We start from the raw sequence: 22937 nt of genomic DNA, 5'->3' as shown, positions 1-22937 counted from the left end.
CTTTCCTGTCTGAGGGACAGTTAATGTTTAAGCACTGAAAGTAAACAACAGATGGCATGACAAGCTCTAATTGGATGTTGGAAAGGCCACATCAGCAGACAGGGGAAGGTTTGGAGAAGGTGAGGCTGGAGGCATGATGCATTCTGAAGTTGAAGTGACTGAGAATGCGTGGAGGCAGAGGCTGTGCGACCTTGAGTGCACATGGAGCTGATGCTCATCTTGAGCCACTCTTATGTTGTGAGAATCACAGCAGCAGCATTCACTCTGTAGGAGGCTCTAAGAAGATAACATCTATAGGACAGTAAAATATTCTCTGTGTAGTGGTTGTCTTAACAATACTTTTTGTTGTGGTAGTCTCAAAAACCATACCATAATTATCTGAATTTTAATTTTTGAGGAAAATGGTAGATATTTTTTTAAAAAGTAGAAATAACGTCTTTAACTTCTCTTCCTGCAATACTGCCTGTAAATAACTTATTCTTTATTCACACCTACTTTATACTATCTTGTTTTTAAGTCAAGTTAATACCTATGGTTGAAAATGTGTGGCTATATAATACCCCATAAATCTGAACAATTTTTGTGTCTTTATATATCAGTTAAAATAATTTAATTAAAAATAAAATAAATGTTTAAGTAGTTAAAAAGAAAATGTGTGGCTATGTTAGCTTTCCATTACTATAACAAAATACCTGAGACAATCAGCTTATAAAGAGGAAATGTTCACTTTGGCTCACAGTTTTGGACTTTTCAGACTATGGTCTATTGACCCATTGCTTTTGGACCTTCAAGGCAGTACATCATGGTAGGAGCTTGGTGCAGAGGAAGCTATCTATCATCTCATGATGGCTGAAAAGCCAGGAAAGAAGAGTTGGCTGGGGTGCTAATCTCCCATTCAAGGGCATAATTCCAATGACCTAACTTCCTTCCACTAGGCCAGACCTCCTAGAGGTTCCACCACCTCCATAGCCTTCAACAAGCCTCTTTTGGGGGACATTTCAGATCCAAAATATAATAGTGACTGTATACAAAAATCACTTGATAGTTATGCTTGCAATGTACTCTTATTCTAAAGCAAGAAAAAGGTTTTGAAATACCTGCCATCAAACCATATTATCCAGATATTTAATTTGAGCTAAAACGTTTCTTTTGGATCCACAAATGTATTGTCATTCATAGCTAATTAACAAATATATAGATAGCTCATAATATTTTTCATTTAGTAATCTGGTATCTCCTCACAGTCAAACTCAAAGCACCAAAAAGTATATTTCAAGCATTAGCACTTGTATTTCTGTGATCTGAACAAACAAAAGGAAAATGTTCATTTATCTTTAAATGAGGTCCTACCACTACTTGTATCAGTTGTGACAATGTTTAGTGAAAGGACTTAGTGTCAAGGGACATCTTTTCCTCTTCCTTCCTAATCAGTGTTCATACCTACAAGTATAATATGAGTTGTTCACAGAGAAAAGACCTTCTTAAATAAAAGTATCAGATATTCTCAAACATGGCTGAACAGTGCATGGCTTTCTATTTACTAGCCATTGTGCCAAGTTACTGTCTTGAAACCAACAGCAGAAACCAACTTGATGCAGAAGACGAAACTGTTAGGAGAGTATCAGCCTTTAGGCAGAATTGATGGGAAAGCGAACAACCATGCCAGAAAGTAAGCGAGAACTAAGAGGAGCAAGGTGGCGAAATTTCAGCCCAGTCCCTGCAGAGTCTGGTTGGAACACACTGCTGGCCTTGGCCTTGCTGTGCTGGGACATGTGATGTTGCACTGTTGACTGCCACCAGTTGGCAAGTATCTTTGCCACCAGAATGGATTCCGAATGTTCTTGATTGGTTTGTTATTCTCTTCAGATTGAGGTTCCAGGCTGGGACATCTGCTTGCTGAGCTGGAACAGGGAAGATCCACTCTCCCGCTACTGTGGCGGGAATCTAGGCCCCATACCCAATAATCTCAGGACAAAAACAGGAAAGATTGGGTGCTGGGGAGTCCCAGTTGATAAATACATATGACTTATAAGGGTCATAAAGGATTTGGAATGATTTAATAGTTGATGTATTTAAAATGAAATGAGAGTGGTTTTTCTAAACATATCTTCTAAGGGCCAATGAAGAAGGGAAAAAGCAAGTATATTTGTAAGAAAAATAGCACTGATTGGATTTTGGTAGGTGGCAGTGGGTATTTGGGGGAGCATAGGGGCACCTGGTGAAGGAAAAGGGGAAATAAAAAATGGTACTCAGTTTTCCTGTTTGGGGGCTTGAGTTAAAGGAAGTATTAATTATTGAGATGGGAACTACAAGAAATATCATAGGAATTGGGGATCACAAGTGTTGGGAATGGAGATATGATCTTCTTTTTGAGTGTGTTCTCTTCATTGTATCTGAAGGACATTTAAAAGAGGAAACATATAGCTCATAGATGAAGATTTGGATATATAGTCTTGAAACTGTACTAAATATAGAGAATTATGAGTCACAGCCATGTTGATAGGAATTTAATCCTCAGAACTAAATGTGATTGCCCAGGGAGCTCTGTAAAGTGAGAAAAGAGCAGGATTTAGAACATAACCCATCATGGCTGTTTAAGAAACAGGAAAAGGTAGAGGAGCCCATAAAGGAAGCTGAGAAAGTTTGACCCAAGTTATAGGAAGAAATGTACGATAATACTTATTTTCTTTATGTGACTTCATAAATCATGTATTCTGTCTAGGACAGTGGTTTTTCACATCTTAGTATCAAAATCACTTGGAATGCTTGCTAAAATTTGGTTTCTTGTACCCACCCTTAGAGATTCCTGTATAGCAAGTGCAGAGTGGTAGCCCTTTCTGCATTTTTAGCAGGCATTCAAGATAAGTGATTTCTTGAAATATACTTTGGGAAACACCTCTCTAGGAAACCATGTGAAATGGTTAGTATCACAGTTGCTAAGAGTCCTAGTTCTTACCACTTAACCATTTGTTTGACTATAAGTTGGTTAAGTTAAGGTTTGTTTTCCCATCAGTGTTTGGGATATAATATATACCTTCTGTCACAAGGCACATATGAGATGTATTATATTAAGATCCTGACATATGAAAGGAGCTTGGTAAATGTGCGTTGTCTTTTTGGAAGCTTAAAAAATCCATAATGCAGCTGTAAACCTAAAAGACAGTGGACAAGTAGAAGGAAATCTTTTGTCATTAGCCTCGTGTATTATGTTTTGGAGGAGATTGGAGCCAACTGGTTTTACCTTGGAACATACTGAATTAGAATTGTGTAAAATTAAGTTACTGACGTAATGGATTTCATTCTAGTTTCTCCTGGCAGCCTCCAGCTCTGTAGACATTGAGCTTGAGCAATAGGATAGAGGCAAAGTTGAAATGTGAAGTAGAAGCCAAGGAAAATTTAATAGGGGGGCCAACAGCTCAAACATCTGGCAGACATCAGTGTGTTATAGCATACTATAAAAACTAATACTCAAAATGAAACTGCTAGATTGTCAAGGAAACATTGAATTACATTTAAAACACGTATTTTGAGAAGTTAAGGAAGTATATATTTTAGAAAGATTTCCATCACAATGACTAAAACTTTTAAAAGTTTTGGCACTTAAGGGAATAAGCTTCTGCTGTGTGTGAAGTTCACTAAGATAAATTATTTTATTAGTCTTTCACAGTTATAGGTAAATGAACCTAGATACCTTGTTTCCTATTCAGTTGGAATTTAACTGGTTTTAACAATCTGTGTCAAATCAACAGATGTTCTTGAAACAATCTCAGAAAATCCCTTGGAACTAACCTGTATATATAAATTTTTGTGGATAATCATATAATGTTGAAATTTTCTCTGCCCAGAAGTGAAGCTGATGTGAGGGAGAAGAGCAGGTCTTATTATAGCCGTGTCTCCCATTTTATGCCTTGAACTTCTTGTACCATGTTGACTAATGGGAAATATGGCTACTTTATTTATTTTTATTTTTATTTTTTCACATTTGCATACTGTATGCTTTTTTCATAGTTTTATTGGTGCAATATAATTATACATAATGGTGGGATTTTTTGCTTTGTATTCATACATGCATATGCTATAACAGTATGATTTGGCCAATCTCATTCCCCAGTACTTCCCCTTTCACTCCCTTCCTGCCTCTTCCTGGTCCCTTTTTTCTTCTACTCTACTGATCTCCCTTCTATTTTAATGAGATTCCCTCCCCCATTTTTCTTTTCCTTTTTCCTCTCTACCTTACACATATGAGAAAAAACATAGGACCCTTGACTCTCTAAGCTACTTTATGAATATGCTTTTACAAATCTATTGAGGAAGAGTTAGGAATTTCCTTCTGTTTAACATTTCTGGTCCCACACCCTACCCCACTTGGCTGTTCATATGATTCTTTATCCCCAATCAAGCAAGTAGGTTTAAGTATTAGTTTCTTTTTTATTACTTTCACTTGGTTAAACAACATCATCTTTTGTTCTGCAGACTTGGGTCTGTCTTTGGCAGAATGAAGTTTTCTTCTGTTACGTCTGATTATTGGCACTGTTTTGTTACTCATCTTCCAGAACACTCTTTTTCCTTATGTTGTATTTTTGTCAGTCCTCCATGTCTATCATATTACCTTTTCTCCCTATCCTCTTTTACTTGTTTTCCTACAGGCTAAGTGAGCTTTTCAAGGTATACATGATCTGGTTTTCAGCAATGTCAATTTTACTTTTTATCACTCCACTTCTAATACATCATTTATTTATCTACTGCATTTTCCAATTCCTTTATATAGTTTTTCCCTTGCTTTGCTGACTTCACTTCAATCTCTACCTGTCTCAGCCCTTTTTATTTATGTTATGTCACTTCATCTTTTATCTCTTTTGTAACTTGTATGTGAATTTTTTCTTTTATAAAAGATGTAAAGCAAGTGAGGGGAAGGTTAGGGCTATTGGGATGGGAAGGACAGTAGAATGAGACAGACATTATTACCCTATATACATGTGTGTTTACACTACTGGAGTGACTCTGCACCATGTACAGCCAGAGGAATGAGAATTGTGCTCCATTTGTGTACAGTATGTCAAAATGCATTGTACTATAAAATAAAAAAAACAAACAAAAAACCCCCAAAAGAAACAAACATGTTAAACAATGGCTAAAGTTTACTTTGATTCTCCTACTTTATTTATAATTTCTACATCTCAAAATCTTACATTTTTTTGTATTATATCTTTCTGACACCTGTCTGCTAGTTTGCTTTTCTTCTTTTACCTATCCTGGGACAATGGCCTATCTGTATAATCTGTAATGTTTATAATAAATAGCGTTCATGGTCTCTCTCTGGTTCTCCTCTTAGACTTTAATGGAAGATCTGCTGCATGGCCCTATAATGTGTTCCTGGGAATTTTGTATAAGGTGTATCTGCTAGTATAAATCAGGGTCACCTGATCTTATTGCTTCCTAAAAATCTAGTGCAGGAAGGTCTCCTGTTCCCCGTGGCTTTTCTAAACTCAGTCTTTGTAGAACCAGCTTTACGTATCCAAATGTAGACTACCACTCCTTATGCATTTCCACTTTCATGTGTTACACTGATAAGAATTTTAGACCTAAAGTAGAGGAAAAAAGCACAGGCTTTAGATCAGATGGACCTAGCAACTGAAGAGATGGAACCTTTGTGTGGCAGAGGGGAGAGTGACTTGCTCCATATCTGCTCCTTGAAAACACGTTTTCTTGATGGAGTGGGGTGGGGTGGGCATAAAGGAATCTTTCAAAATTGTCCTGGGTGGTTTTGATATATTACCTCAGATTATTTTCATTTTTGTAATGGGGAAATTAAATTTCTTTTGCAGTCTAGTGGATCATTGACTGTTTGTTGAGAGAGAGAGAGAGAGAGAGAGAGAGAGATTGTGTGTGTGTGTGTGTGTGTGTGAGTGTGTGTGTGTGTATGTGTCTATTTCAGTGGGAAGGTAAGAAATGTCTGATAAAGTGTTATAATGCTACCTGGCTTGTTTAAAGTGCTTAGTATAAATTTGTTGAATGAGAGAATGAATGCTTTAGTTAGTTTTTTAAAAGAGAATTTTAGAACCAACCATTCTTAACAATTTATTATTTTAATATTTTCCCCTCAATGTTTCTCTGGTTAAATATTTTGCAGAGTAGATTTTGGGCATACTGGATCCATAAAATATTCTGTTAAAAAGGGTTCCATAGATGAATGATTTTTGGAAATGATGCATACTAAACATTTTTCTTAGAAATTCAGTCAGTATGTAAATCTACTAAAGATCCCAAATAGGACATGTTGATCTAATCTGAACTCACCCCCCACAAAACTTTTTAACTTTGTTTAATTCAGCAAAAATCTCCCCAAACTTTCCTGATCATAGAAACATATCAATATGCACTTCAAGGAATGCTATAATTTAAAAGTATAGTTTGTGAACTTCAAAGAGTTAATTGTAGACAAACTTCAAATTTTTTAATTGAATTTTTTAGTCTTTCAGATATATAAATTATGACTAAATACAATTAGATTGTCCAGATTTAAGTCAAGAATTTCTAAATCATATTTCTTTTTATTCAACAGTTTGAATATGATAGGCTCTTCATGATCTTTTAAAATATATGTTACTTCAGGAATTAAATTAGTTTATTTAAGGAAAGGAGATACACATACACACACATATATATTTCCATCCTTGATGCACTGAACTGAGAGACCCCTTTATCCCATGTTATGAGATCATTCTCTATTTTCTCAGAGCCTAGTACAATAGACAGTTTGTCCCCTACTCATATTTTGAGTACCATGTGTTTATCTGAGAAATAACCTAGAACTATACAGCTTTTCTATCAAAATGACATAACCAAGTGAGGTATGAAAGCTAATTTTATTCTCATTTTTAGAGTACTAAACTCTTTGTTGCATTTCTATTTTGTCTTTAAAATAATATCTGACCAAAGTTCCAACCATCTTTTCTTTCAATATTTATCATTAGATTCAATTGTGCCTCTACTAGTTTAGCATTGACTGGTTAATAAATCCCAATTTTTGTTATGACTTATAAACTTTTCCACCCTTCTCCAGCCAAGTATTTTGTTTTCACATTATAGCTTTTTTGTAATTAGTTTTGTTTTGCTTTGCATTTAAAATTTAGAGCTACATTTGTACCAAGTTTTGTTTTTTAAGAAAACATTTTGTTTTGATGTTGATGGTGGGAAGGGGTTGGTAACAGGAGGTAATGGTTAATGAAACCCAGAAAGTTTCAACTAGACAAGTTTTCCATTGACTTTCTAAATCTGAAAGAGCCAGAGTTGGTAGTGGGTTTGTCTAGCAAGTTCTAAGTTCTAGTTCTTATATATTCCCTATATACAAGGGTCTTATATCCACACTTCATGAACAAGACCACAATCTCTGGTTCCCATAGATATCCTTTTTAGATGCAATTGTCTCCAGTATATCTGTATTTTAGAATTAAAAATGATATGTAGAAATGTTATTTAAGCATTACATTACTAAAACAATATGACCAAAATTACTCTCTTCTAAGAGTTGACAAAGAAAATCTATATAAAAGAAAATTGACTGAACATTTATATTTGCTGTAGTAAGTGAAATTCTAACTGTGGTTTTATCTTCAACAGACAAACAACAGAAAGGTGAATTTGCAATAGATGGCTATGACGTCAGAATGAATAACACTCTTAGGAAGGATGCAAAGAAAGATTGCTGCTTTGAAATCTCTGCTCCTGATAAACGGATCTATCAGGTTGGAGTTTTTGTGTTGCCTTGAAATTAAGTTGATAAGATGTTCTAGTTTCATTTATAGAGACATTAACAGTTTGTTAAAACAGCGCTCACTAACATGTTAGTAATAATAAAAAAATACTGGTTTTTGTACATTGGACATTCATATAAGAGAAAATACATTTTAAAAAATTCAGATTACTTCAAGTGATATCTTCTTGAAAAGGAGGAAGTGAATATATAATTTATCAATTGCTTTACATGTAGCATTTTATATCTTATTTTAATAGAGCTGTATGATTTCCTAAAAGAATTACATAGCAGAAAGAGTGAAATTATCAAAGGAAAAATATTAGAGTGGTAATGCATATTGTATTGCTTAGGGGTGTGGGAGAAAATGAAGATAAAGACATGTATCAGCTCTGCAATTCAAGAGCTATCAGCTAGGCATCAATATGGAATGTATGTTTAATAAGTTTTAAATATCTGAGATTGCAGTTGAAAGCCAGTTAATTAAGTTGTCAGGTAGTGTGTTGGAATCTGACAAGAACATTTTTAAGAAAACTATACCCAGCAGTCTAAAGAAATTCATGGGTGTCTTCTAATTGTCAAGGGCAAATTTTGTTCATCAGTTCTGTCTTTGACATTGATGAAGAGAAGCAGCTTTTTTTCCTGCACAGCTGCCAGCTGCTGATCAGAGTTTCAAATCCATCATCCTCTGCTTCAATTACGTAAATTTGTCAAAATTAACTGTACATTATAAGAAGCATCCTTGCAAGAAAAGTACCACTAGACATGAAAAGAATTACTAATGGTCTTAAAGAAATGATAAGAATGCGACATACTTTTCATTTCTACGGTGGTGATTTGTGTTCTTATTGTTGGTTCTTTTATTAGTTTACAGCAGCTTCTCCCAAAGATGCTGAGGAATGGGTACAGCAGCTGAAATTTGTATTACAAGGTAAGAGCATCAATTGAACATGTAATCCTGGTCTTAAAATACTAAAAAACTGAGTAGTTTTGGTTTTCATATACAAAAGCTTATTGACTTCAATGAGAATGATAAAGGGAACATGACTGGTTTAATATATAGACTATTTGCTTTAGATATATAAAAACATCTTTTCCATAAGTGCCAGTTGGCAACTTTAAAATCACATATGTACAAAATGATCAACTTGAAAAATGTTTTAAATGAAGAAGAGTATGCATAAAATATTACTGTCACTTTTTAGGATTGTGTTTATTTAGGAAATTTAATTTATAAAGCCTCTTTTGCATCCCTTTAAAATTTGCTTCGTGAAACATTTTTTAGATATGGAATCTGATATTATTCCTGAGGACTATGATGAAAAAGGAGAATTATATGATGACGTTGAGCATCCTCTACCAATCAGCAACCCACCAACAAGTGGGCAGCCAATAGACGATGAAATTTATGAGGAACTTCCAGGTATTTATTATCTGGTGATTCATTTAAGATATTTGGGCTCTTTTTGCACATGTGTGTGTGTGTGTGTGTGTGTGTGTGTGTGTAATTTGTCATCAAGTTGACACTTGAGTAGAAAATGGTGAGCTATTAGGAACAAGGACAAAGAAAATCTTCAAAACCCTAATTTACATAAAGGGTTCTGCTTGAGGTATTTCAAGCGAGTGGATGTTTGCTTACAAAAAGTGAATGGAACATTAAAATGAAGCAGATACAGTCCTAATCTCTTAGGACTTTTGGCTCATTAGCATTGTTTATGCTACATAATTTTTTAATTAAAAAATTGACTTGCCTTACAGTTTTTTCCACCAACTCACACATCATTTTTTATTTATACATCTTGGAACTTCCATTAACCAGAAGTTCCATGCACACCCCATATGTCATCAACTTCTGCCTCTTCTTCCTCCTTGCTGTAGTGTGTCCCATTGTTTTGAAGGAATGCTGATGAGCTATAAACACAGGCCTTTTGAGGCTTGAAGTCTTCTTTACTGATATTTTTAGCATCAATATGAAATGAAAGGTTTCTTACTGTAAATTCTCAGGCCTGGTGTAGTGTTCAGATGCCTCAGTATCTGTTGTGTGACACAGAATGACCTACTGGCTAATCCACTTACAATTTTGAGAATCAACCTAAAACAAAAAAGATAGGCATCTGAAATTTAGGATTATTAGGATATAACAACATTTGGGGAATTTATTAGCATTAACCCTCTAAGTTGAAATGCCATTTTTCTGACCATTAAAAAGTCAGTAGTAGAGAAGAAAAAGGAATCATAAGCAAAAGGTGAGATTTAACTAATATCTCATGTAGAGAAGCTATTTTTCTCTTGACTAGAACAATTGAATGACATGATACACACCTTTTAAATTGATTTGAAAATTACTTAAGATGTTCTGAATTAACGTATAAGTGCCATTGCAACACAGTCAGTAAAATCCTAATAACAAGATCATGGACTTTAGAGTAAAAAAATTTAAATTCTGGGCTGTATCATTTATTGGTTCAATGATCTTATAAGTTAATTTCTTCATCTATAAAATGGGGATAATATCATTGGGAGGCGTAAGTGTAATTTAGCACAGTGCTTGAATATTTCTATATTTGGTGGAGCTTTTCATTATAGCTCTCCCTTTCTGGTCATCCTAAGGAAATGACATCTGCCATGGCATCAGTTACCTTATGTAGCAAAGAATATTCTTTGGCTGTTTATTTTTAGTCACACCATTTCATTAATAGTTATTTTAGTCTTCAAAATATTTGAGAGAACTCATGAGATAGGTAAAACGGAAGAGTGTAGTACCTTTGAAATGATATTACTGTCATATACATTCCATCCCTTTAAAGCCCTATGGTCACTGTATTATAATTATTGAATTAACTGTAAAATTCTATGATTCTTCAACTTGACTATTCTCTCCCTACTACCTGAAGAAAAAAAAAATCCATCAAGAATAAAGATCAACTATTCATAGTTTTTTTCCATAATAAAGACCCTAGGAAGATCTCCTGTAAGTAGCTTGAAATATAAAACTATGAAACATCTTCTCTAACAACAGCTGTTCTTTCTCATTCTTTTTTGGCCTAAGGCCACATAATTGTTGGAAATAACTGGTTACTCTAAGTAGTGTTACTTCTTGCTGTGGTACTGGGGGAAATTTAAGCTGCTCTGGGATTTCTTTGCCCCTGGCTGGGATCCCCAGTTGCTGTACAAAGTGATTGAGCTTGATAGAGCCTGCAACTGTGCCCCTGGGAAGGGAGCTCTTGGAGGCAGCTGTGGAATGTCTGGTGCTTCTTTCTTCCCCAGTGTAACCCAGAGCCACTTCAACATCTGCACACTTCAGCGAGTTTGTCAAGTCTGAGCCAGCCGCTACAGAGGGGATTTTTTGTAGGGAAGCCCCTAAAGTTATTTCACAGTTAAGAGTTTTTGTTTATTTAAGTATCTACAACTAGGAAAGTAACTTTTTTTAATTAAAAAAAATTCTTTCAGGATAAGAATTGAAACTTACTGCTTTCATTTCTGTGAAGTTTTAATTTAATTTTGAGGCGAAGGTGATAAGAACTGTAAAAATAGAAAAACATAGAGCCCATGGACAAACTGTTGATATTTTTCCAGTTCTGTACAAAGATCTATGTATCTGTGAAGTCTCACTGGTTCAGTTCCCAGAATTAAATACTACTACCATTCCAACACAATTTTCTGTCAATTTCATATTATTGAAAACTTATCCTCTTAGTTGAAAGATGAGGCCTACACAGATGTATTGGAAGAAAAATCTAAGCAGTCAACACGCTACTTTAAATGATAAAGCTCTTTTTCTGGGAAAGTCAAATCTTACTTTAATAAGTGTATTTTAAAAAAATGAAGTAAACCTTCAGTGTTTAAGTCTCAAGAGTAAGAAGAAGAAAACATTGTTTAAAAAATTGTATTGCAAAATATCCCTTGAAAAATGTCTATAATTCCATGGGAGTGTAAATAGTTTCATTGTAATTGTTTTTCAGTTAGAATATTCTAACTTTATTACAACACCTTCACTTTAATTTCTTGTTCATTAATTTTTAACTAACTTCATAAAAGAATAAAAATAAATTCTGGATTTCTTTGTGCTTAGGGAATTTATATATATGTCAGAAGGGTTGAGGAAATGGTATTTCTGGGGAGTGGTGAAGGTATTTGGCTTTTCTTCAAAGACCCCAATGCTTTGGAATCTTTTATGTTTTATTACTTATTAGCATAAGCCAATTGGGTTTGTATATATTGTGATATCACTATATTTTTGATTGCACAGCTAATATATTGGTGTGTGTTAAATTATTTTGTAACACAGTAATGAGTTCATTTGGCTTAGCATTTCACAATTTATTGCTCATTTTTTCATCAAAACTATAGAGAAGCATTTTTGTCTGATTTTTAATTCTGAAAATGGGAAGAAATACTTGGGAAATTGTTACAGAAATCAGTCCAGCTTGTTCTTCTAGTGACTATGTCACTGGATTCCCGCACCCCCCCCCCGCCCCACCACCACCACCACAACACATGCACTTTAATGGCAGGTAATTGTGTAGAAGCACCACCAACAAAAAGATTTTTGTAGATAGAGGTGGAATAGAATCATCCTGGTAACAAGAGTAGTAACCACCCATTAGCCTATTAAATCTACAGCTTTCAGGGGAATTGCACTTGAAATGTCTTCTGGCACAGTGGGCTGGAGGAGAGAGGGCAGCAGAAAGCAGGAAGACAAATTTCTATTCCATTAACCTATTTTTTTTAAGTGTGAATTCATTTTTTTTATTACAATGACAGATTGACCTATCTGAGCTAGAAAAGAATGTTTTTATCCTTTGGTTATTCAGTTACACTTAAATGTATTCAGTCCAGTCATATATATCTAAAATGGAATAAAAAGTAAAATGCAGCTATAGCTTTTTTTCAATGAAACTATTATATGTACATGAAAAAGAATAGTGTTTGAGTAACTTAAATTTGAAGTAATTTCCAGCAGGTGGGCACAAATGCAAATTTAATCAGAATGGTTACAAAGCCTCAAAATATATTTTAGCTTTATTTTCCTCCTGAATAATTATCATTCACATTACTAAGTAGATGTCAAGGTAATAGGGATCTGGTATCCGGTATTAACATTGTTATGATAGTAGGTTCTAACTTCACCAGTTTTTCTCATTCCTTTTTTGGGATACAATGGAAATTGTCTGTTAACCTTCACAGAAACACATATATTCAACATTTTAATATTGTTAGTACAGGCAGCCTGCCAGCATTTTTTCTTAAACAATGGTACTGAATTATAAAGTTTTTATGGTGAGATTGTATCCAAATATATAGTATGGTAAATATTTTTTCCCAAATGTATAACTAGTTTGGAGTAAAATTTTTGGATAGTTTCAGTTCCAAACTCTGCTGAGGGTTATCTGAAGTTATTTTAAAAATAGGGAAAATATTCATAACTTAAGGGTCAATGCATGCATATACTATGTTTATATTTTTATCTTTGCTGAATGTAGCTGTGTTTTTAGTGTTCTTTATGTTACCTATTTCAGAATATGATTTTGCTTGTCACATAGCTTTTCTCTACTTTGCCACTGGCATTGCAAACAAAATTATTTTCATTACAAGAGATGATATTAATACATTCTAAACCTCAAAAAACCTGTATGCATGAAAAATACATATTTCCATTGGTAGAGAGATAAAATGACCCATTTTGCAAGCTGTAGTCCTTACCCAGGGAAGATTTTTGGCTCCCAGGATACATTTGACAATGTTTGGAGACATTTTTGATAGTTCCAACTAGGGTATGTTTGTGTGTGCTTGCACCTGCGTTATAAACATCTAGTGGATAGAGGCCAGGGATGCAGCTATAATAAACAAAGAATTATCTGACCCAAAATGTCAGTAGGGCTGAGGTTGTGAAACTTTTTGTTTATCACATTTTAATCCATATCTCTTCAGTTATACAGATTCATAACCCAAGCTCCAGATAAGAGTTTATTCATTTTATGGATATAATGTAGGTTTTCTTACATACATAAAACAAAGTTTACATAGAATGTTTCTAGGTTATAAAAGAACAGCTGGACCTACCTGTCACCATTTCCTTCAAGACAGTGTTGAAGTTCTGTCTATCTTAGGGAAGTGAAAAAAATCCAAGGTGGCCACAAAGGCAAACAAAAAGAAAAGTAGGGAAGCATTTTCTCTATTCTTACAAGCTACTGTCTTTCTTTGGTTTGTTTGTTTGTTTATTTATTTATTTTGACATGGTAGGTGTTTGGATACTTGGTGTATACTATTAGGATAGGGTTGATTTTTTTTGAGGCTGACGGGGAAAGACCCACGTGTGGACAAAGGACTGGACCTTAACTAAAGGGAGTCAGGCCAGGTGTGGTGGCACTCGCCTGTAATCCCAGTGCCTAGGGAGGCTGTGGCAGGAGGATCGAGAGTTCAAAGCCAGCCTCAGCAAAAGCGAGGTACCAGGCAACTCAGTGAGACCCTATCTCTTAGTAAAATACAAAATAGGGCTAGGAATGTGGACTCGGTGGTCTAGTGACCCTGAGTTCAGTCCCCAAAACCAAAAATATAAAAAATGAGGTAAAATAAAGGGAATCAGGCATCCTGGGGGAATACAAGGCTAAGAAGGTCCAGGGCTACCTGGGATTTGGCAGGTCGCTATAGAAGAACTGAAACTCTTTATGGGAACTGAAGAGACTAGCTCTTCAGTTCACTCGAGGTGGTCCTCTGCCCTTGGAGGTGGCCTGGGAGTCACAGAAGCTGCTCCATGAAGAGGGTCACACACTTGAGTGGACTTTGCAAGCCACAGAAGCTACTTGTTTATGACTCTATGTTCATGTCTTTTTTGTTATTGTCAAGTCTTTATTTTTAGATATGTACATGTCTATATTTAAAAATATATCTGTATTTAAAAACAGTTGTCTCTATATACCTGTTTTTAAATTTTAAACCAGTACATACCAGAAAAAAACTAAGTATTGCTGATGAGCATAAAAGAAAAAAATGGAAGTTGCCTTTACCCAAGTAAACATTGCTAACTGTATGATATGAATCTTTGTCTTTTTTCTTTTGCCTATTAAAAATATACAAATACATAAACACAAATAAGCAAAATGATATCTTTCCTTGTATTTACTTTCTTCTGCCCTTTTAAAATTTTTTTCCTTTGGTTTTCTTCCTACTTTCTTATTACTTTGTCTTTCCTCATTCACCTATTTTCTTCACTTTCTTCACCTTTTTCTGTTTCCATCCTTCTTTTCTTCCTTGCTTTAATTTCCTTTAGTTCATAAATTTTCTTGAGCACTTACTGTGTGTCAGGCTTTGTATCTACTTCACCATCCTTACACAGGCCTCGAAAGGGTGTCGCTACCCCTTTCTGTCCCATGCCTTGACTTACTACCTCTAATCCTTCATGTTTATTTATATCTTATGTATACATACTGTATTCATGTCTCATGAATTTGCTGTTTCGCTTCTCTGGCATAGGAATCCTGTGCTCCAGCAGATAGTTTCAAAACTAGCCTGTGTCTTATAGTCATCACACTTTCTTTCAAGCCATTATCCACTTCCCTCTTCCTCTCCACTCCGTCTTACCTCTACTTCCCCCACCCATACACCCAGAATACCTTTCACTCTGTCTATGACTAGTAGGTCATAGATCTAGAGCAGGGACTTAGCAGGGAAATGTACATCATTTTGAATCCCAGCTCCACCCCTGACTATGTGTTTCAGCCAGAAGAGTAAACACAGAAGACGGGTGCAAGAAACAGTAGTAAACATACAAACAGGTAAAGTGAATCAGTAACTTCATCTATTGCTTATTTCTAAATGAGCCTGATTTTAACTCAATTCAGCCAACAATTAAAAAGTTACATAGAATAAGATGGAGGCATAGGTAATAAAAGCTTTCAAATACTGTCCTATTTAGGAGGAAGGAGAAAAGAAGAAATGAGTAGTAGCTTTTGTCCTTGTTGGGAAATGTAGAAGTAGGAATTGCATTTTAAAAATTCACAACTTAAAAATAGAACTAAAAATGCAATTTTAAGTTACCCAAAGCAATAGAAGGGATATTAAAAGTGACTACATAAGAATTTTTTTAACCCCAAAGAAGGCAGGGGATGGGAAATAAAGGAGCAAAGAGAAAATATGATAAAAATATAAGACTTACTATAAAAAGTAATTATAATACATGTAACTTGATTATGTCAATCTATTAAAAGAAATTATCACATTGGGCATTTTTTTAAATCTAGAAGTACTCTTCTTAGAGCAGTTAGACCTGAAATAAAAACCACATAGAAATTTTCAAAGCAAGGAAAGGGAAATAAATATTTCAGACAATCCTTTCTATAGAAAGCTACTATAGCAATCCTGTACTTTAAGACATAACAATGGTAAGATTATAAAATACTACATAATATCTGTAAAAAAATAAGCTTTAAATCAGTAATATAAAATATAAGCTTTAAATCAATAATACAAAGACTTGAAAACAAATTTGAAATCCTCAGTCATAGTAGGAAATTTTAACATACCACTTTTAGAGCCTGGTAGACCAAGGAAGCAAAGCATTAGTAAGAATATGGAAGATTTTAACCACAAAATTAGTGACCTTGGTCTAATATATTTAAAAACATATAAAGTCAGCCTTACAAATAGTGGAGAATTTCTGTTCTTTCAGTACACATTAGAATAATCATGGAAACTGACGGCACATAAATCACAAATCCTAACAAATTTCAGTGAACCTTTATCATACAGACTATATTCTTTACAATGAAATTTCATTATGAGACAACTCTATTAAGAAAATTAAAAATACCTCAATATCCCTATGTTTGGAGGCTAAAAAGTAAACTCCTAAATAGCTCATGAGCTAAAAGAAAAAAAATTGCAGTGGAAATGTCAAAATGTGTAGTTCTGAAAGAGAATGAAAATAGTACAGATAAAAACTTTTGGCATTGTGCTTTAAACTGTATTTAGGGGGGTTACAGTGATGAATAAGCCAAATGGGAGAATTAATCACCCAAGAACTGGATACGAGAGAGCAATCTGGAAAGCAAACTGTAAGTGCACTAAGAATGTGTAGAGAGAAAAGAAGGACATAGAAACTTTACCAAGAGAAAAGGACCCTACCAAAAAAGGATCAGACTTGCTTTTTTAAAGAACCCAATAGATTCACTAGAAATTATTGATGGTTTGGATTATTTATCCTCTGAATTCTAAATTTTAGATACATATATTTATATTGCTTGGAGAACCAGAATATGTATTGAAACATCTGAAGCAGAAGGTTAACAAATGTCACCCACTAATCAGACAAAAATGTTGATATTTATAAAGCAAGAAGAAAAATTACACTAATGGGGCTGGACTATTAAGATTTTTCTTGTGAACCTTATATTCTTCAATCCTAACACTGTGCCAGAAGGTCAGATATCCACACTGCAGGTTTTGTGTCAGAACAAAACTTAATATCATTTGCCACCAAGAAACCTCAACAATTAGTTCAAAGGCCCAGCTTCTCACTACCTTCATATCAGACATTTTAACTGGAGTCTTCATTCTGCAGATATGATTTGCCTCCCAAGCAGAATAAACAAATCATAGCTGACTTTTGCTTTTAACTCCTGCATGTTTTTGGAAGACAGAATATGATAAAATTTGAGGTAGCTTCACAAAAATTTAATTGCTTTTTTAGGTCCTAGATACACAAGCGCGTGTGTGTATGTGCACACACACCCATGCGCAAATACATACATCTCTAAAGACAGACTGCAGCAGGAGAGTATCAAGCTTCACTATTTCTGCAGATAGGTCAGCTGGGAATATCAACTTCCTAAGAGTACTTGGCTGCTTACTTTAAAGCAAAGATTAATAAGAATGGACAAGTTCAACAAAATGTCAGTGATAAATATAAGCACTCTTCATATCTGGCCTCACAAGTACTCAGTTGAGTGGTGCAAAGCTTTCAACAAAGTGGGAAAAAATCCAATCTAACTCAATTAAGCCTAAGTGAAATTTTACCTTGATTTTGTTTCAAAGAAAACATTATTTCATAGATCTGTTCCTCTTTCTTAGAACTTCATTAGAATTCTTACAAGGAAACGACAGCTCCTTATAGTTACTTATTATCTATTGGCCCCTTTGTTCCTTATCCAGAAGTTGAGATGGGCTAGAAAATGTTTTCTCATAGAAGAACGAGGAGATTAAGTTGCAGAGTCCGAGTGGCATTCTCAAGCTGTCTTTGAACCAGATCCTGAATCCCCTACCTGCTTGTCTGGACCTCTTTCCACTTTCGTGATCACAGTTCACAGAACTACAACCTCACTTTGCTTTCTTTAGCACACACAGTCTTGGGAGCTCTCTTTGTGCCCTGTCTCCTCTCTTTTCCTGCTCACTCACGAACCCCTGGTAGTTTGGTTTTCTGTCCTGATCCCTAACTAAACCAGCTCCTGCAGAAGTCACCAGTACGCCCCCCAATCACTAGTCCTGCGTCTCACCTTGATCTCTGGAAATTTAGCCTTTCTGGCCACCCCTTTGGTCCTCCTGTTGCCTTCCCCGTTTGTTTTCTTGGTACGTTTAATATTTGTACATAAACATCTCAGCATGTTAGATTTCCTAATGCTTTCTGATTCTGATTATTTCAAATTATTCATTTTCCAGTATATTCTTTATTTCTTTAATGAAACTTTTTGTTTCTATTTTGCCTTAGGTTCTTATTATTCTTCACATCAGAGAGTCTTATTATTATGTATTTCATTCATCCAATGAATATTTATTGAAAGCATGCCAGAATCTGTTTTTGGTGTTGGGAGTTTAAGCATGAAAAGGCAGATGTGGTGTCTACTAAGATAATTACAGATTGTAGAAAGTGCTGTGAGGGAAGATAAGAGGATGATGGGTGAAGGAGTGACCATTTTATATTCTGCAGTCAGAGAAGAGGTGACATTTCAATGCAAAAAAAAAAAAAAGCCAAGCAAATTCTTTTCAGGCACAGAACACCAACTGCCAGGGCACCGAGGCTGGACAATGCTGGAGTGTTCAGGACACAGACAGATAGCATAGCTGCGAGGCAGAGAGAGGTTAAACTGAGATTGGGAAGGGACGCTGGAGCCAGGTAAAGCAAGACCTTGTAGGACAGAATCACAGCCCCGTGTGTATACTTGACACTTTGAAAAACCTGCACTGAATTTTTAAAGTGAGGCTCATGTGTACAATGACGTGAGATTTCCCACATACATCAAATACCGTTTATTATGATGTGCTTTAATGTGATGAAGATTTTGTATTTGGAAAGCTCTTTCTCTTTTTATACGTTCTTTCTCTGGGCAACTTTATACCTTCAAGTACCACTACATGTAGATGCATACATTAGAGCAAAGTAGAAGATCTTCACTGGGAAGCTAGCTCATCAAAAGAGCATAAGATAATATGATGATAATTTTAATGGTAAGGGTTAACCCTTATTATGTGCTGTATGTGCCAGGTACTTTCCTAAGTATTATCTCACTTAATAATTTATATACTTTATGGTATCAGTACTATTACTATTTCTGTTTTATGGGTAAGGAAACTGAGGCACAGAAAGACTCAACTTACATAGAGTCATAAACTGGGAAATGGCAGAGTTGGAATTCCAACCTAGGCATTCTGACTCTGGAGGTCAAGTTCGCTTAACCAATAGTTTATTGTCTCTCAATAGAAATTTGGTAAGAATCACCTTGTTCTTAGCCATCAAGTAAACATGCACTGGCACATATGTTAAAAAGACACTAGGAAGATGGCATACTGACCATATCTCATCTTCACATTGGGCCTCTCCTCTGAGCTCTGGCCTCATTTCAAGTAACTATATGCTATCATGTCATACTCATATTTAAGATCAGACTCACCATCTTCCTTACAAATACAGCTTTCTACTTTATTTTCTATTTCTGTTAATAGAATCAGTAGTCATTCCAGATTTAAAAAAAAAAATTAAAGAACCTTAAACCCATCCTGACTCCTTCCTTGGTCACCTCACTTCCCCCAATCAGATCAGTTACCAGTTATTACTGATCCTGCTTCCAAGATATCATCCATCTCTGGCTGTCCATTCACTCAAGTTTATTGATTTCTCACCTGGATCAACAAGTGTTCCTGAGTGCTCTCCCCACTTCCTGAGGCTGTATCTATTTCTTTTTCTTCAACCAAACCTGATCCATTCTACACAATACCAAGAGATTGATCTTAGAATATATAGCATGTTCATATTAATCCTTTGTTTAGTAACTTTTTTGGATCCCTAATCCCGAGTGGACCAAGTTCAAACTCACTGGCCAGGCCAAATTCCAGTCTGCTGCTCAAACCCTTGATGCTCCAGACAGACTGAACTTTCACTAATCCTTGATCCTGCACTGTGATTTATCTTGGTGCCTTATTCTAAATCAGTGTGCTGAGTTAAAGAATTAGTTCAAGGACATAAATCCCAATAATTATGGATAAAACAGGTTGTTTTTTTTGTTTTTCCATCCACACTGTCCATGACCATCACTACTGTTTTTTTTTTCTAATCTATGTTACTATTTATAAGGTATAGTATAGATGCTATGATGGTGGGTAAATAGCACCTGTCCTCAAATATGCCATAATTTAATTATACAATCAGGTTTATGAAATCTAACTATTTTGAAAAAAAAGCTGATTAAAATTTGTATCACTTTTGGCAATTTTAAAGTGTAATGTTGTGTGTTCACACCTCTGTGGAACCTTTATAGTCACCACATCAGCAACAATAAAGATACCCGTATAGATCTGTGTATTTATTATACCATTCTATATTATTAGTATAAATACAGCATTCTTCTGTTTCAACAAGCTAATTAGTTCTTTGTTCTCCTGCAGGCATTCCATCCTTTTAAAACCTCACATTTTTGGTCACACCTTCCTATCTTCATGGAATGCTCTTGTTCAGTTTCTAGCCAGATTCTTCCCACTTTCATAGATCAAATCCCAACTCCCCAGAAAAGCCTCTTGTGCACATCCCAGCATGAAGTGACCTCTGCCTCTCTAAACTTTGGCAGCACCATTCATCTGAGAATTAACCTCTTAGGACTTTATGACCATTTTTAATATTGATATCTCCTTTTTTACAAATTTCACTTTTCATGTGATTATTTGGCAAGAAAGCAAATGGGTAGATCATTATAACTTATCTTGATTATATTTACAAGCCCCTAAAGATTCAAATCTTTTATTTCTTGGCATATCCTTTACATAAGTACCCAAGAATTCAGTACTAATACTTTGCTCCTAAGAATTCAATAACTAATACCTGAGTAGTGCAAAATTAGAAAATCCCATCAGTCAAATTAAGAGAAATCTTCTCTATGGTGATTGTTTTCTTAATAATACATCAATTATTGAAGAATCCCAAAAGAATTACTAAACATTGTATTATCGATGGTGAATTGAAGTAGAACTTCATTAAAATCTAACATTACCATTCCAGTGAGCATAGTCTCTAATAAATAAGGTTATGAAACGTAATACATTGAGTGATGAAAAGCTCTAATATCATCAACATTTTGTACCATTAAAGATAGATCATGTACTGTGAGCAACAGGACCAACTGAGCTCCTAGCTCCCCATGGAGTGCCAGTCATCTTAAGCCAGACATTTCCCAGGAAATGACATGTTCCTTTAGCTCCCACTCATTCATTAAGGGTCATAGGTAATGTAGATCTAAAGAGCACAGGATCATAATGAAGACTTTGAAAAGCTGACATCTGCAAAGATAGATATCGCAGAACTTAATGTAACCAGTAAGCAAATGGTGAATGTTTTGTGTAAAAATAATCTCAGATATGAAAAGTTGCATAAGCAGCTTCAAGTATGGTAAAAGGAGGTTAATAGCCAATGGTTGGATAAATGCTGGGAAAATATTTAAAAATGATCTCTCAAGCTACTGTGTGATTCTGTGGACATAGAGGAGCCATGGACAGGCCTAGAAAAAGAGGAAGGCTGTGGTCAAGATTCACTTTATTCACTCCTAATACCAACCATGGCATAGTTTAATCCCCATTTCCCTTCTCCACATCTTTTCTTTCAATTAAGTTTACTCCTTTCCACAGACCTCTGCTTGTGAGTCCTGCTCCTGATTTCACATTGTCTATTATACTCATTCACCAGATAACCTCATCTTATTTCCCTGATCTGCCTCTTTTTCTCCTGAAATTACCCGACATCTCAGTTTTCCTGGAAACTTAACCCAATTAGGGGGTCAAGGTGAAGGTCATCTACACCCATAAAAAAATATCCTCTATCCCCATATTGTTTAAGACTTAAGCATAGGGGCTGGAGTTGTAGCTCAGTGAGAGAGCACTTGCCTAGCACAGGTGAAGCACTGGGTTCAATTCTCAGCATCACATAAAAACAAATAAATAAAATAAAGTTTAAATTCTTAATAAAAAAGACTTAAGCATAAAAGACAGTAACCTCCAAACATGTTGATATACATGTGAGTTCTGAGCCTTATTATTACTTTAGAATTCATTTCAAAGTATTCTGAAAAGATCAACTAAAATTCTAAAAAATGAACTGAAAAGAAAGGCAGAAAAAGTGAAATAAGAAAAGCAAAAAAAAAAATTTTTTTTTTTTTTTTTAGTATTAGCACTTCCTGTATTCATGCAACAAATATTAATGAGGCAGTTTTGATGCCAGGCACTGTGCTGGACACTAAGGACAGATGTTAACCACTATAACTCAGAGTTTGTTAAGCAGAAAGAAATGTAACAAATAACAAGAAATGGTTATGAAAAGGTAACCAGAGACCAAAGAGAAGCTGATAAAGAACCAGAGGTGCAAACAGTAGGTGAGATAACTGAAAAGGCCTATTTGTTCAATGCTGCTCATTCCCAGCGGGCAGTATGTGGTTCTGAACACCTGCAGAGCATTCTGAAGATGAAAGTGAAATGATTAAGGCAAAGGAGTTTATTAAACAAAGGCCCTTCAAAAAAGGTTTGGATGGGGTAATTATTGGTATATTTGAAAGAGGCCAGATTGAACCTATTCAATTTTACAGAGAAAAAGGGGAATTTATATACATGAAAGGATTTAAGAATTATTAAAAAAATACTTTTAAAAACAACTCTTAAATTACTTTTAAAAGCAACTCTTAAATCCCCTTAACATTTAAATAAGAATTTTTTTTTG

The 22937-nt window shown here is 35.0% G+C and overlaps 1 protein-coding gene across 1 annotated transcript in view; it reads left to right on the top strand.

Moving 5' to 3' along the window:
• Positions 1-7620: 7620 nt before the first annotated feature.
• Positions 7621-22937, top strand: part of Skap2 (src kinase associated phosphoprotein 2) — a gene marked incomplete at its 5' end in the record, with an annotated part of 54451 nt that continues 39134 nt past the window's right edge. The window contains 3 exon segments of the mRNA XM_046463586.1: positions 7621-7745; positions 8621-8684; positions 9039-9176. Of these exon segments, the coding sequence (XP_046319542.1) occupies positions 7621-7745; positions 8621-8684; positions 9039-9176 (327 nt within the window).

Source organism: Marmota monax, unplaced genomic scaffold (assembly GCF_021218885.2).
Source record: "Marmota monax isolate L192 unplaced genomic scaffold, Marmota_monax_Labrador192_F-V1.1 WCK01_AAM20220418_F8-fsc00057, whole genome shotgun sequence".
Taxonomy (NCBI): domain Eukaryota; kingdom Metazoa; phylum Chordata; class Mammalia; order Rodentia; family Sciuridae; genus Marmota; species Marmota monax.
This window is presented reverse-complemented; position numbering and strand designations above follow the sequence as displayed.